Here is a 14,142-nt window from a genome sequence, read left to right as displayed (position 1 = left end):
CTGTAGTAATTTCTTCGATTACTTGCTAAATTCCAACAAGCTTTCTGTGCCATTAGCTATGTAGCTATTTTTATTTTCTCTTTGCATTCATTTTGTATTTCTCCTTTTATTTAGGGAAAGGCACATGAAGCATCCACACACAGTTAAACATAATTTCACAGCAAAACCAATGAAACCTATGTGCCACATAGGACAACTGTAGAAATGAGAAATTCAACATTTCAATTAATGACATACTGCTTGCCAGAGGTTTTAGAACTCAGACACAATACATTTCCATGGAAAAATAAAATAAAAAAAGAAATCTTGAGAATTCAACACACACTGACATTTTTACAGTAAGCAAAATTTGAGTCAAAGAATATTTAGGGCTCCTAGTGAAAGAGAGATACTTCAAATTATTTAGTAATACTCTACTGAACTGAAATATATAAAATATACTTGGCATTTTATCTCCTCTGATCTGTTTTCCCACTTCAAGATACAGGTGTTGTGCATGTGAATCACTATGTGACCAGCACATCTTCAAATCACAAAAAAATATATCCCAAAAGAGCTCCCTGATGTTTTGAATCAAGGATGACCAGGTTATTTCCTTCTTTCCCACTGAGACATGCACAAAATTATGCAGACAGGTATAATTTCTCTAAGATATACAAAGACAAACTGTGTAAAATTAGAATTAATCATCTCCTCCTTCTGATTATGTGGAATCACAGAATTGTCACAGTTGGAAAAGACCTCCAAGATCACCACGTCCAACTACCAACATCCCTCTGGAATAATATAAATAACATAGAGAAAACATACAGAAACATATATATAGAAATATACTACAAACTTACATCTTCATTTGTTGTTTGATTGGAGCTGATCAGATACGTGTGAAAACCTGAGAGTCCAACAATGGACCATACTGAGAAAAAACACACCACAGCTTCCAGCACGGTGATTGAAAGTCAAGGAAATATAAGCAAATGAAAAAAAAAAAAAAAAAAACAACAGCAAGTAGTTACACTCACAAAATCCAGGGTAATCAACTTCTAGTCCACAAATCTCTTGAGATCTTTACAGCACTTCAAAAGCATCAGCAGAAAGCAAACTCAGAAAAGTGAGCCTATGGTGAGCAGGAACAGTGTACAGGTCACTGAACAGCAAACACCAGCTAATATTTAAGGTTCTATAGATTAAGAAACGTCAGTAACTACAATGAGTGATTGTGATCTTAATTGATCAAAATAAAAATTTTCACTTTCACCCTGTAAAAGTCATTACACTTGTATTAAGACAGGTAAATTGATAAGTAACAGGAAATACCACTTCTGATGTGGTGAGGGAAAGATTAAATCCAAGAGAGGAAACCCAAGGCTGAAGAGCAAATACTGAACAGATCTTTTTCTTCAAATATTTAGTGCACAATGGGAGTGTTGAGCCAGGACTGAGGGTTCTTGATCTGTGCTCACATTTATAACAATTGAGTAAAGCACACATGACTGAGGTGCTCTAACTGTTAAGACTCTTCTGCCTTCCTTCTATTACTGAGGCTAAGACACTGATAGGGATCTTAACACAAGCATCAAAGTGCACCAGTCCAAGTAAATCTCAAAGTCCTCTTGTTCTCTCAATTCCCTCTAATAACTGGATAAATTCTGTATTACAACTGTGTCCCAAACTTGGCAAATAGCTTGCATAACAACTCCAGTATAAGACTGAGAATGTAAATATTTGAGGTGGGGTTGAATATTCAAAATTGTTTGAAGAAAGCTGTCAACTCCCAAGTCACTGTGCTACTATTAAACAGCAGCTGCAGCATTACAAGATGACTTTTCAAAGGAGGCATCTGCCCGAAGTATAAATAAAAAATAAAAAAAAATCACCAAAAAGTCACAAAAAAAAAGTCAGAAGAGAACTTGAAGTGGGAACAGAAGCAGTCAAAACTTGCTTTGGTATAGCCACAAGTGACTCTGCTGGCATGTACTTAGCCCAGACAGAGCACCTTCCCTGTCAAATGCTGCTAGTGGTCTGCATCCAGACAGCATGCTGTCAGTACATGGAGCAACATGTAGGGACTTCCACCTGAGATACAGATGTGAGCTCATGAAGTGCTTTCTCATCCATGTATTGTAGGGAGCAGCACAGGTACAAGCACATGAGGAGCAGCCACACCTCTGAGAGGGTAGCAAAGGTGTGCACAGGCACTATATTTGGGGGTTTAGTTAGAGAATGGTGTTTAAACATTTGTAGGTGTTTATTAATAGCATCTAACACAGCCATTAATCTTTTCCTGTCACTGATATTGACCTAGATAGAATATGTAATTATCCAGTTATCAGTGATCTAGATATAATTAATCAATAAACAGCTTCAATACTGATTTAAGCTACATGAACTGAGTGATCCTACATAGCAAGACTGACCTTAATGTTCTCTCATTTCCCCAAATGCAACAATGTAGATGGAGAGCACAGAATTACATCCCTCAGCATAGCAAAAATGTTGAAAAATAGACTGCACTGCTAGGTTGTCTTACTTTTAAGCTTGCATCTTTCATTTGTTTTTTCACTGTCAAATTACCTGTGTTTACACCTCCTATAAACTCCATAATCCAAATGCTGAAAAGAAGTAACCACACTTGAAAAGCTAGAGTGGTATACAAGAGAAGTCAGTCAGCACTCAGTGTTGCATGCATAGTGCAGATTATATCATTCTTTTAACTCTATTAAAGAAATTTTTTACAATGAAGGTGATGAAACACTGGAACAGGTTATCCAGAGACGTAGTAACAGCCCCATCCCTGGAAACATTCAGAGTCAGGTTGGACAGAGCTCTGAACAACCTCATCTAGTGGAAGGTGTCTTTGCCTATAGCAGGGGGATTGGACTATAAAACCTTTAAAGGCCCCTTCCAACTCAAACAAATCTATGATTCTAATAATGTTTACTTACAGACTACAGAATCAAGCATAAAGAGAAACTTTCTATAGAACACTTCCTGCCATAGTTTCCTATTTCTGTAGTCCTAAAGCATTACGCACAATGCAAATCCACCTAACCAGGCTCTGAGACGACAGAAATTGCCAGGAAGGCTGCAGATCAGAACTGTCAGGTGGAATCTACACACCAAGACCAAGAGAAAGAATCACCAGGTCAGAAAAGAGGAGCCTGAGAGGAAGAAGGTCTTCCTGCAACCTCAGCAGATCACTGAGCACACCTAACAGGATGTTCCTCGCCATGATTACTATCAGGAAGGTCCTGAAAATGGAGTTTCTCCCTCCTCACAGTAATTACTACTGAGAAAAAACAAAACAGAAATTCCTTTCAGTTCAAGACATCTTTCAGTTCCCCAATGAAAGGGACTTCTTTCCCAAAGAAATGGACTTCTTTCAGTTCCCCACACCAAAATCCAAAGGTCTCTAGAAGAGCAGGGGTGGTTCATGTTAAATTAACATGATTAAACATTAGTCCATTAATGAAAAATCAAACACAAAAAAGCAACATATTCTCAATATAAAGTATAACTTAACTAGCACAATATAGTATAAAACTCCCTTGGTATCTCACCCCTTTTTGATTTAAGGACAACCAAAAGCTTTTGTCAGTTTGAAATTAGTTTTAAGGAATCGTCTTTTGTAAGAAATGATTGTAACTGTTTTAAAACAAAGAGACAAACTTAGTCTGTCTGTGCTTTGAAAAATCATTTGTACAAAAAAATGTATCTGAACAGCAGACTTGCTTAAAAAGGGAGTTTAAGGCTCAGTGACAATACCTGATGAACACAAACACCCACAAAAATCGTATCTTCAGAATTTGGAGAATTTGACAATTGGAAAAACTACCTGGAAAGAAAGGTCTTCTCTATGCACAACTATGAATGACAGAGTAAGATATTTTCTTCCTTCCCTTCTGTGAAAAAGAGCAAACTGTGTGAGGCACATTGGACAGAAGACTTTTCCTCAGCGCAAGTACATGAAAAAATATTTCTTACAGTATATTTATGAGAGGTGCCAAGTGCTTATTTAGACACAAACCTTTCAAAACATATATATAAGGAGTGGGAAGCTTACAGTCTGTACAGAAATTTAAGGAAGAAACTAAACAGAAGGTATGTCAGGAAACTAAACAGAAGGTATGTCATTCCCATTTTTCCATTATGTTAGCTGCTTTCAGACAGGAGGAGCCACTTCCATTCTCATTGAGGAGAAAATACACAAAAAGTTCCCATGAGGTGAGAAAAAGAATACAGAATCACAGAATAATTCTGGTTGGAAAAGACCTTTAAGATCATTCAGTCCAACAATGTGCCTAACTCTACCAAGCCCAATGCTAAACCATATCCCTAAGCACCAGATCTACACATCTTTTGAACACCAGGGATGGTGATTCAACTACCTTGGGCTGCACGTTCCAGTGTTTGATAAGCCTTTCACTAAATAAGTTTCTTCTAAGTAATATCCAATCCAAACCTCCCCCAGGGGAACTTGAGGCCATCTCCTCTTGTCCTATGAGTATCCACAGAAGAGAATCACAGAATGCTTTGGGTTGGAAGGGACCTTTAAAGATCATCTAGTCCAACCCCTCCACTGTGGGCAGGGACATCTTTCACTACACCAGGCTGCTCACAGCCCCATCCAACCTAGCCTATCCCCATTCCAGGGATGGGGCATCCACAACTTCTTTGGGCAACACTGTGCCAGTGTCTTCCCTAAAACCAGTAAATAAATGTAAGAATACTTAGAATCATAGAATGGTTTGGGTTGGAAAGGACCTTAAAGATCACCTAGTTCCAGCCCCCCTGCATGGGCAGGGACACCTCCCACCAGACCAGGTTGCTCAAGGCCCCATCCAACCTGGCCTTGAACACTTCCAGGGATGGGGCAGCCACACCTTCCCTGGGCAACCTGTGCCAGTGTCTCACCAGCCTCAAATTGAAGACTTTCTTCCTAATGTCTAACCTAAATCTCCCCTCTTCAGGTTTTAAACCATTTCCCCTTTTCCTCTCACTACACACCCATGTAAAAAGCCCTACCCCAGCTTTCTTTTAGACCCCCTTCAGGTACTGCAAGGTTGCTATAATGTTACCTCAGAGCCTTCTCTTCTTCAGGCTGAACAACCCCAACTTCTTTAGCCTGTCTTCAGCCCTCTGATCATTTTATTGGCTCTCCTGTGGACACATTCCAGGAGCTCTATGTCCTTCTTATCCTGGGGACTCCAGAACTGGACACAGTACTCCAGATGGGGTCTCACAAGAGCAAAGGGGGAGAATCACCTCCCTTGACTGCTGTCTGTGCTGCTTCTGATGCAGCCCAGGATCTGGCTGGCTCTCTTGAGCTGCGAGCACCCACTGATGGTTCATGTTGGGCTTCTGGTCAACCCCTCCCGCAAGTCCTTCTCCTCAGGGCTGTCCACAATCCTTTCTCCTCCCAGCCTGTATTTGTGCATGGGATTGCCTCAACCCAGGTGCAGACCCTTGCACTGAGCCTTGTTGAACTTCATGCAGTTTGGACAAGTCCACTTCTCAAGCCTTTCAAGGTCCCTTCCCTGCAATGTGTTGACTTCATCACAGTTTGGTGTGATCTGCTGAGGGTGCATTCGATTCCCCTGTCCATGTCACTGACAAAGATGTTAAACAGCACTGGTCTGAGCCCTGGCCCTTGAGGAACACCGCTCGTCACACATCTCCATTTAGACACTGAGCCACTGGTCACAACTCTTTGGCTGCAACCATCCAGCCAGCTCCTTATCCAACGAGTGGTCTATCCATCAAATTCATGTCATTCCAGTTTAGAGATCAGAATGTCGTGTGGGGCAGTGTTGAATGCTTTGCACAGGTCCAGGCAGATGATGTCTGTTGCTCTGCCTTTGTCCACCGAGACTTTGACCCCATCATAAAAGGCCATCAAACTAGTCAGGCAGGACGTGCCCCTTTGTTATTCCCTTTGTTATCTGCTTGCCTTAGCAGAGCCTTCAGAAGGATCTGCTCCATGATCTTGCCAGGCACAGGGGTGAGACTGACTGGCCTGTAGTTCCCTGGGTCTTCTTTTCTTCCATTTTTGAAAATGGGAGTGATGTTTCCCCTTTTTAGTCAGTGGGAACTTCACTAGACTGCCATGACTTTTCAAATATGATGGACAGTGGCTTTGAAATTTAATCTGCCAATTCTTTCAGGAGCCATTAGTGAATCCCATCCTCGTGCACCTTCAGGTTCTTTAGGTGGTCTTGAACCTGCTTTTCACTTACAGTGGGAGCATCTTCCTTTTCCCAGTCCCTTCCTTTGGCTTCTGTAACATATAGGGTGTAAGTCCTTGATGGTGAAGACAGAGGCAAAGTAGTCATTGAATATCTTGTTCTTCTCCCTTATCCTTCTGGAGTGGGCCCACATTTTCCCTAGTCGTTTTCTTACCATTGACCCACCTATAGAAATTTTTCCTGTTGTCCTTAACCCCCCTTGCCAGATCCAATTCTCTGTGCTTTTGCTTTCCTAACCTGATCTCTTGCTCCTCTGACTCCTTCTCTGTACTTCTCCCAGGTTATCTGTCCTTGCTTCCATCCTCTGTAAACTTTGTTTTTACCCCTAAGTGTGTCCAGGAGTTTCTCACTCATCCACGCCAGCCTCCTGGCACTCCCGCCTGCCTTCCTCTTCACTGGGACACGTTGGTCCTGGGCATGCAGGAGGTTATGGACCAGCTTTCCTGGGCTCCTTTCCCATCCAGGTCTTTATCCCATTTCACCCACAAGGATCTTAATAAGCAGATCCTTGAAGAGACTAAGGTCTGCCCTTTTAAAACCGAGTGCCATCCGTTTACTTTGCACTTTCCTTGCTGCCCTAAGGAACTGAACTTTCAGGAACTGAATTCCTTTGGGGCAGCTCATGGTTTCACCAATCAAGAATGACAAGAATCAGACATTTTGGATACTTTCTGTTGTAAAAGCAGAATAACTATTTAAGATTTTAAAATTAAACTACAGCACAGATATAGTGGGACACATTCATGAATTCCATCACATGTGGAAACTACTGACCTTTTTCAAGAGTGCTGTTCTGCTAAAGAGGAACAACCCCCCTCCCCCAGGCCACAGTCTCCTTCCTACCTCCAACATGTGGTGAGAAATCCTGTTGTGCAGGAAGTGATGAAATCCTTAACTGATAGAAGTCCCAAATGCACATATCCAACAATAGCAAGAAACCAAACATTGTTATTTTGCAACAAAATCTACAATTTCTTTCAGTTAAAGGATATCTTGCAGGACTGTCCTTCAGGGCATTGAGAAACCCTGTTTGTTGAGAGCCTGTAGAAATAAAACCCCAAATTACCAGCTAAGTAAGAAACCGGACGATAGGCTATTTTCAGCATAGTTAACACAATTAATATTTGAACATGAATTGAAAAATCACATAATAGATTTCTTAATACATAAATCTGAGATTTTGCTGCTCATCAGTAACATCAAAAAAAAAAAAAAACCCAAAAACCACCAAACTTTGAGTCAGCTACCAGGTCTAGCATCTGCAGGATATTTTCTCAATCATAATAAAATGACACATGCATACTTTCCCATGGATGTTTTATAATTATTCCTGTTCCTTTCAGAGCTAATAAAAAAAACAAAAAAACAAAAAAAAAAAAAACCAAAAAAAAGGTTCGTTTTTAAAATTTGAAATACTATTTTTCAAAGTTATTTTTTTGCTTGGAAAATTTATTCTATAAACTCAGATTACCAAATTGCCCTCCTTTATTCTGGAAGAAGTTAAAATTCTCTAGATTATAACCCTGCTCCTGAATGTTGTTGTAATGGGTGCTTGTTGCCTCTGGGCAAACAGGAGAATATTTACTATGTGAAAAGAACTCAATGAACTAAAGATACAGAGGCATCCACATGTATTCAACAACTTTGAGATATTAACCAAAAAAGCCAATTGGAAAATTTTCTGATAAATATCCAACTTAATTATTCTGAAGAATCTAAATGATTCAGTGTCACAATGAGGCACTACATTGCATTTTACTTCATAATATAAATCATTTAAACCCATCAGATTCAAAGCTTTTCCCACAGCAAAAAAAATCCCCTAGCTAAACTGATCTGAAGACTTGTATGAAGGGAGAAGAACTTTGTCTTTGAAGCAAAAAAGAAAAAAAATATGTTTGTACATGCACATACATTTTCTAGACCTGCCTGGTCAATTTTACTGTTTGCCATTCAAAGGCAAAAGTTACTTACCTCGTATTTTTGAGTCTTTTCAGACTCTTAAAACTGGTTCTTACCCTCAGGGTGCAAGACCAGTGAAACTTCCCCTACCTTCTTATTTTTAGGATCCTTAATGGCAATGGAAGCAGGTAGGTATGATCTCTATGCCCTACTGCTGGTCATACTCTTATCAGCAGTTGCCAGTCTAACAGAAGGGGAAAGTTTCCCACTGCAACATACAGTAGAAACATTGATGCCTTAAACAGAACTGGGTAACTGTGAACACAGGCACTACTAGTGAAAATGTGTTAAGCTTGGAGAGATGGAGGAAAATCTTGTGAGACAGCACCTTTAAAGGATCTGATTTATGGAGTAATTTTATCACCTTCGATAACACTATGTGCCAAGATTCTTAATCCTGGAAAGGGCAAATTTCCAAGGAATGCTTCAAAAGTAGTGTCACAGAAAACAAAATGTTAAGATATATTTCATATCCTGTCAACACCTAGGCACACCAACAATTATAAAAATGCCAGCATATAAGATTTCTTAAAAATTAAACGAATGTAAACAATTTGTCTAAATCAAGATAAATTTTTTAAAAAATAAAAACTGATTTACTTTGCAATCAAGGTCAGAGAAGTAACTCTCCTATTAAGATGAAACATAAAGGATTTTTATTTTGTTTTCATAAAAAGTTGCTATAAATACCCCTCAGTCCCTTCCTAAAAGAATATCATCAGAAGGCTTTTCATCTAACACAGGATATCTGTAATAAAGTGTTGTTGATGGCAAGGTAATTCTGCTAGGATAATTTTTAGACAAGCTATGAGCAGGATTTGATTAAAGACAGCAGGACTTCCTCTAGAATCAAGAATTTTGCCAGAACTTGTGGAAATACATACAGATGACTTTGAAGCACTGCAAGAAGAATATAATTCCAAGTCTAAAACCTCAGACTTCAGTCAAACACGCTTACACAAAGCACTCTATGCCCACTGCAAATGTTCAGATTAAGTACCTGAGAATCCTGCTTAATGGTTAGCAACAGAGAACTGCAAGGCTACAAAAACCAGAAATGGTTGAGTGGTAACAACTAGAAAGATAGATATGGAAAATTCTAGAAGCATTGTAGGCACAGAGAGAGTGCAGTAATCAATATGATATAGAAATCTCATTTGTAAAGAACTCTATCTTATAGTAGATAAATTTGAAAGCTGGCCTGAAAGCTCAAATGTAGGAAACAAACATTGAGAAACTTAATCACAGTTCATTTCATATCTGCTCCCATTGCCTTTGAGGATCACTCTTAAAGCTAGGGAAGTTTTTCTTCTCTTATCCAAGGTAGATAAATCTCCACAGTGATTGTGGTTTTACAGCTGATATACTTAGGTCAGCATTTAATGTTTACTACACATTACCTACAACAGTACTAAAGTGCCACTCAGCCACACAGAGGCATGATTTGTTTCTCTGGTCTTTGTCTAATCCATACTTAGAATCAGGTATTGACACTGTAAAGCTAAAATCCACCAGATAAATCCACTTGACATACGCACCATGAAATACTGGCATAATAATCAGGAATTCATATGCTAAAAACTGCAAAGAAGCACAGAACTGCTTGTGAAATACACGTAGTCTAGCTTTGAAGGTAGCTTTATATTGGCAGACTGATGTTTTCAAATACTTGAATTCCTGAAGAGCAAGATGATAAAAAAAAGCTTCCTTCTTCTTAAATGTAAAACCTGTACATGAATATGCTCATGTGTGACCAAATACATTTCAAAAATTTGAGCGTTAATGGAATTGTAATTACTTTTACCTTTTAAAATAAAATGTACATCTTTTCTCTGCTCTTTCGACTGACATTAGAAATGCTGTACCTGGCAGTGAGAACAACTTGTTGATCCACACTCCCCCCAAATTAAAAGTGCCCCTAGCTCTAGTCCACATGCTAGATTTCTGAGCTACAGCAGAGCTACTGGGTGCTCTTATCCTTCTTTTGTGAAGTACAAATAAGAGAAGTTGTTTTTTAAATACAGATTCTCCCTGCACAGTGTAAACAATCCAAGACATGGCACACCATCTGGCATTTTTTTCAATAAAACATTCTCTAAATATTGCTTTTAGCAAGTTAGCTTTATAGAACTGTTAAAAACTAAAATTACTACTTCTATCAGGTTTCCATTGCAATACAGAATATAAAGAAATAAAAAGATGACTTTTCTAAAATTATTGAAGAAATACTGTCCAAGGCAATGTCCTACATATTTAAAGACAGAACACTCTTAAGCTTCCTAGTGACAGTGGGCTAAAACCCCCTCACAACATACGAAAGGACTTTAAAGACAAATTGTTCTAGAAATATCACCATAAATGAGAAATCATCATTATATAGGAGCTACAAAAACTTGTTACATGTGTAGCAAAACAAAGATGACCCAGAAGAATCTTGAAAATACACTCCTCAAACCCAATACAAATACAATTCAATCTCTTATGAATATTCATCTTCCTATAGTTTATCTGATTCACTCCATTATAAATTTGTTATTCTCAGAATGTCTATGCAAATCAAAGGAACTTGTGTTATAAATTGAGTAGAGAAAGATGTAAAACTAAACAGCAAACAACAAGAAGTCTAAAATCACTCTGACCCATTTCCTAGAAATTTATGACACATGCTTACAGTTCAAAAAGCACAGAAATGTTCCTTGGGAAATACTATCTCTATGCTTAGACAGAAGCCTGTGTGCTGCTTTTCCAGTAAGTTGTCCATAAGAGGGCAAAAAAGTGAATTAACATTATAGTATGATAAAGCCAACACTAGATCAATGACTATTATGGTCAGGTCTGCTACAGACCAGAATGGAACTTGCTGGGGATTGTGAAGTTTCAGAGAAAAGGCAAATAAACAAATAAATAAATAAACCCTGAATGATCAAAAGATTAACTTAAAAATAAAAAACTCAAGCAAATGGCTACATACGTAATCTGATTTCATCAGCATACTTACGAAGGATGACGTGGGTGATAACGAATGCAAATATAAAGACTGTCAGAAAGGACAGAGATAAAATAAACATATAAAAAAATCTGTAGTTTCTTTTCCCCACACAGTTGCCTACCCAGGGACAGTGGTGATCAAACCGTTCTGAAATGAGAGGCAGAAGAAAAAAAAATGGAAAACAATTAATAAAATGCTGTTTATTTGAAGAGCTCTCTGAATACTATATTAAAACTGGCATTTCCAAGTTAGCCACAGAGAAAATTTTACTTAGGAAGGAAAAAAAAAAATAAATGAGGAGTATTTTAATGAAACCTTACAGTTTTTAAGGAAACCAAAGCACAGCTGTGGTGAGCTCCTGTTAAACTAATAGCATTACTGTGACAAATTTTGCAGTCAGACCAATAAGCATCTGTTTATCCACTGTACCACTGGAGTGGTACCAACTTAATTGTATTTCATTCTTCCAAAGTATTCAATATAGGGCTTTTTTTCTTCCAGTGGCTATTCTACTCAAAACCGGAGTAGTCATTTATATCTGTCATGATTACACCTCTAACTTGTGTCTACTATAATTTTATCTATCCATTATTGTTTTCTAAATATTTACACCCTCCCACTTCCTCTTATTGCTTCACTTAAAATATTCTCCCTTCCAGACAACCTACTTTTTGACTTAAGACTTGACACTGTCAGATAAACCCAATAAAACCATCAAAGTTAATCACATAAACAGTCCATCAAATGTTAAAATTCAGTCTTTTAAAATTTGCTTATACTCCCCTTGATTTTACTTTGTTTTTAAAAAATCTATTAAATCATGCAGAAATTTTCTGTTAACCACTTAGTATAAAATTAGGTAGATGTTGTCTGAATGCTCTGTTACCCTTTGCACTTTGGGTTATCTCTTCTTTTTGCTAAACCAACCCCTTCCTCTTTATATCCCTGAAAGATGAACTCATTCAGGAGATAGGAAAAGGCCAGGGGGCTATAAATCTGTGTCCCCAGCATGGGGAAACTGCCCCAGCACTGGAACACAGCAGAGGGAACAATTCACCCTATTCCTCCTCAGGCAGCCTGGACCCTCCCCCTTCCCATCCCAGAACACCAGGTAATGGAAACTGAGCAATTGTCAGGAAACAAACCAGCATTTCATTATTTTGTTTTGGAGAGCTTACACTGACAGAATTGTAATTTTTTTGTAATCAAATCCAAGGTCATAAGACAGATGCTCTCATGCTGGCTCTGTCTCATTCTCTGATCTTTGTCCAAATCCTGTTTTGTTTTCTATGACTTTTATGCCTCCACTGACATACAATGTCAAACTATTTGTACTTCCACAGGAAAGATGAGCTAGAAATTTCAAGTTGCAAAGCCCTAAGTTAAAGAGGCATATTTGGCCAAGCACAGCAATCAGTTTATTTTAGCTATGGCTGTATGCTGAAGACCTACACTGCAGATTTTCCTTGAGTGATGTATTTAGTATTATCTTCATCACTTAAAAAAGAGAAAAAATATCTCATAACCACATGTACAACAGATTTCTGAGCTCACCAGACTTTCAGGGGTTTTTAAAATGGTTTTGTGTGACAGCTGCTTGGACCACATGTTTCTGCCATAAATCTGTTTCAAATTCCTATGGGGCTATTCAAGGTGAAGTTACTGAACTTTCTTAGGATAAGGCTTCAGAAATATGGGCATTGCTAAGAATACCAAAAACTAAACCTTCTGGTATTTAAATGGGTGATACTACCTTTATTCAGTGCAAAACAACTTATTTCCCAAAATGAGCTGACATTGTATTTGAACAGTTCTTTTATATTTGTGCTTCTGAATGAGTCCTGATGTTCTGATAAACACTTTACTTCATTTACTGGGTACCTAATATAACACATGAATAAAAAATAACACAAGCAAAAACTGAGTATTGAGCCCTTTGAAGAACATAAATCTAGGATACTTTTGTACCCTACTGGTTCAGGAAAAAAAAGTCACATAATCTTCGGAAGATGAACTCTGTATATAGACTCATTCAATTCTATGCCTAAGTGAATTCACTTCTATGCTGACACAGTAGGAATCAGCAAATTATCTTGACATCGAGCTCAGTTTCTAGACATGAAACAATATTAACATTTATGCAGACATCTAGTCAATAGATTCAGCTCAATGCACACAAACATGAACACATACACATACACACCCCTCTCATCTATAAACACACTTGCATATATACACACACAAATATATTCCTTACTAAAGATTGACTTGATATTTTAACCTACTTGTCACATCTCTCCAATTTCTGTCTTAAAACTTTCTTGGTAACCTGAAAGGCTCTCCTCTCAGTGCATTCCTTAACAGTCATTGAAAAACTAAGCAACCAAGATGTCTGTAAAGCAGAAATAGACAGAAAAGGCTAGCTGGATATGAAAAACACTGATACAGTGTTAAATCTGAATTAACTCTAATGAAAACCAAGAAGTATTAAATAATTTTTAAAGGGATGTGATATTTATGCTACACGCCACAAAACAGTCTATTTAAAAAAAAAAGGGATTATTCTAATCAGCAGAACACAAATATATAAATCCAAGTTAAAGATAATAGCCTTAGAGCTTATAAGCTGCTCTGCTTAGTTGTTAATGCAAGAGAAAACAGCCAACCCTGGCAAAATGAACAGATACATAGTAAGAAGAAACTTCTAATGTTGTTAAGAAGTATAAAATCTCTTAAATCTAGAGCTGTTTTTTCTTCCTTACAACAGGACATAGCTTAAAAAGTATTAATGAAGAAATAGCATTTTAAGGTTCACCTCCGGCATTCCAGATGCTTGCAAACTGAACAACCAATGATTTGGAAAAGGAAGCTCTGACTAACGTGGTTTGGAAAATGTTGGAAGAAAAATTAAGATTTAGCTTCACCGAGAAACTAAAAACTACTGAT

General features: G+C 38.0%; 1 protein-coding gene across 4 annotated transcripts in view; it reads right to left on the bottom strand.

Moving 5' to 3' along the window:
- ZDHHC14 (zinc finger DHHC-type palmitoyltransferase 14) overlaps positions 1-14,142 on the bottom strand; it is a 100,860-nt gene that overhangs the window by 14,468 nt on the left and 72,250 nt on the right. For all 4 annotated transcript variants that reach the window (XM_071740660.1, XM_071740662.1, XM_071740661.1 and 1 more), the window contains exons 4-6: positions 11,206-11,343; positions 7,238-7,286; positions 846-948 (exon numbers count right to left, since the gene is read on the bottom strand). In XM_071740660.1, coding sequence (XP_071596761.1) covers positions 846-948; positions 7,238-7,286; positions 11,206-11,343 — 290 coding nt within the window. The remainder of the gene's footprint in view (positions 1-845; positions 949-7,237; positions 7,287-11,205; positions 11,344-14,142) is intronic.

Source organism: Heliangelus exortis, chromosome 3, assembly GCF_036169615.1.
Source record: "Heliangelus exortis chromosome 3, bHelExo1.hap1, whole genome shotgun sequence".
In the NCBI taxonomy this organism is placed as follows: Eukaryota; Metazoa; Chordata; class Aves; order Apodiformes; family Trochilidae; genus Heliangelus; species Heliangelus exortis.
The sequence above is the reverse complement of the archived record's forward strand: the minus strand, read 5'-3'. Positions and strand labels throughout refer to the sequence as shown.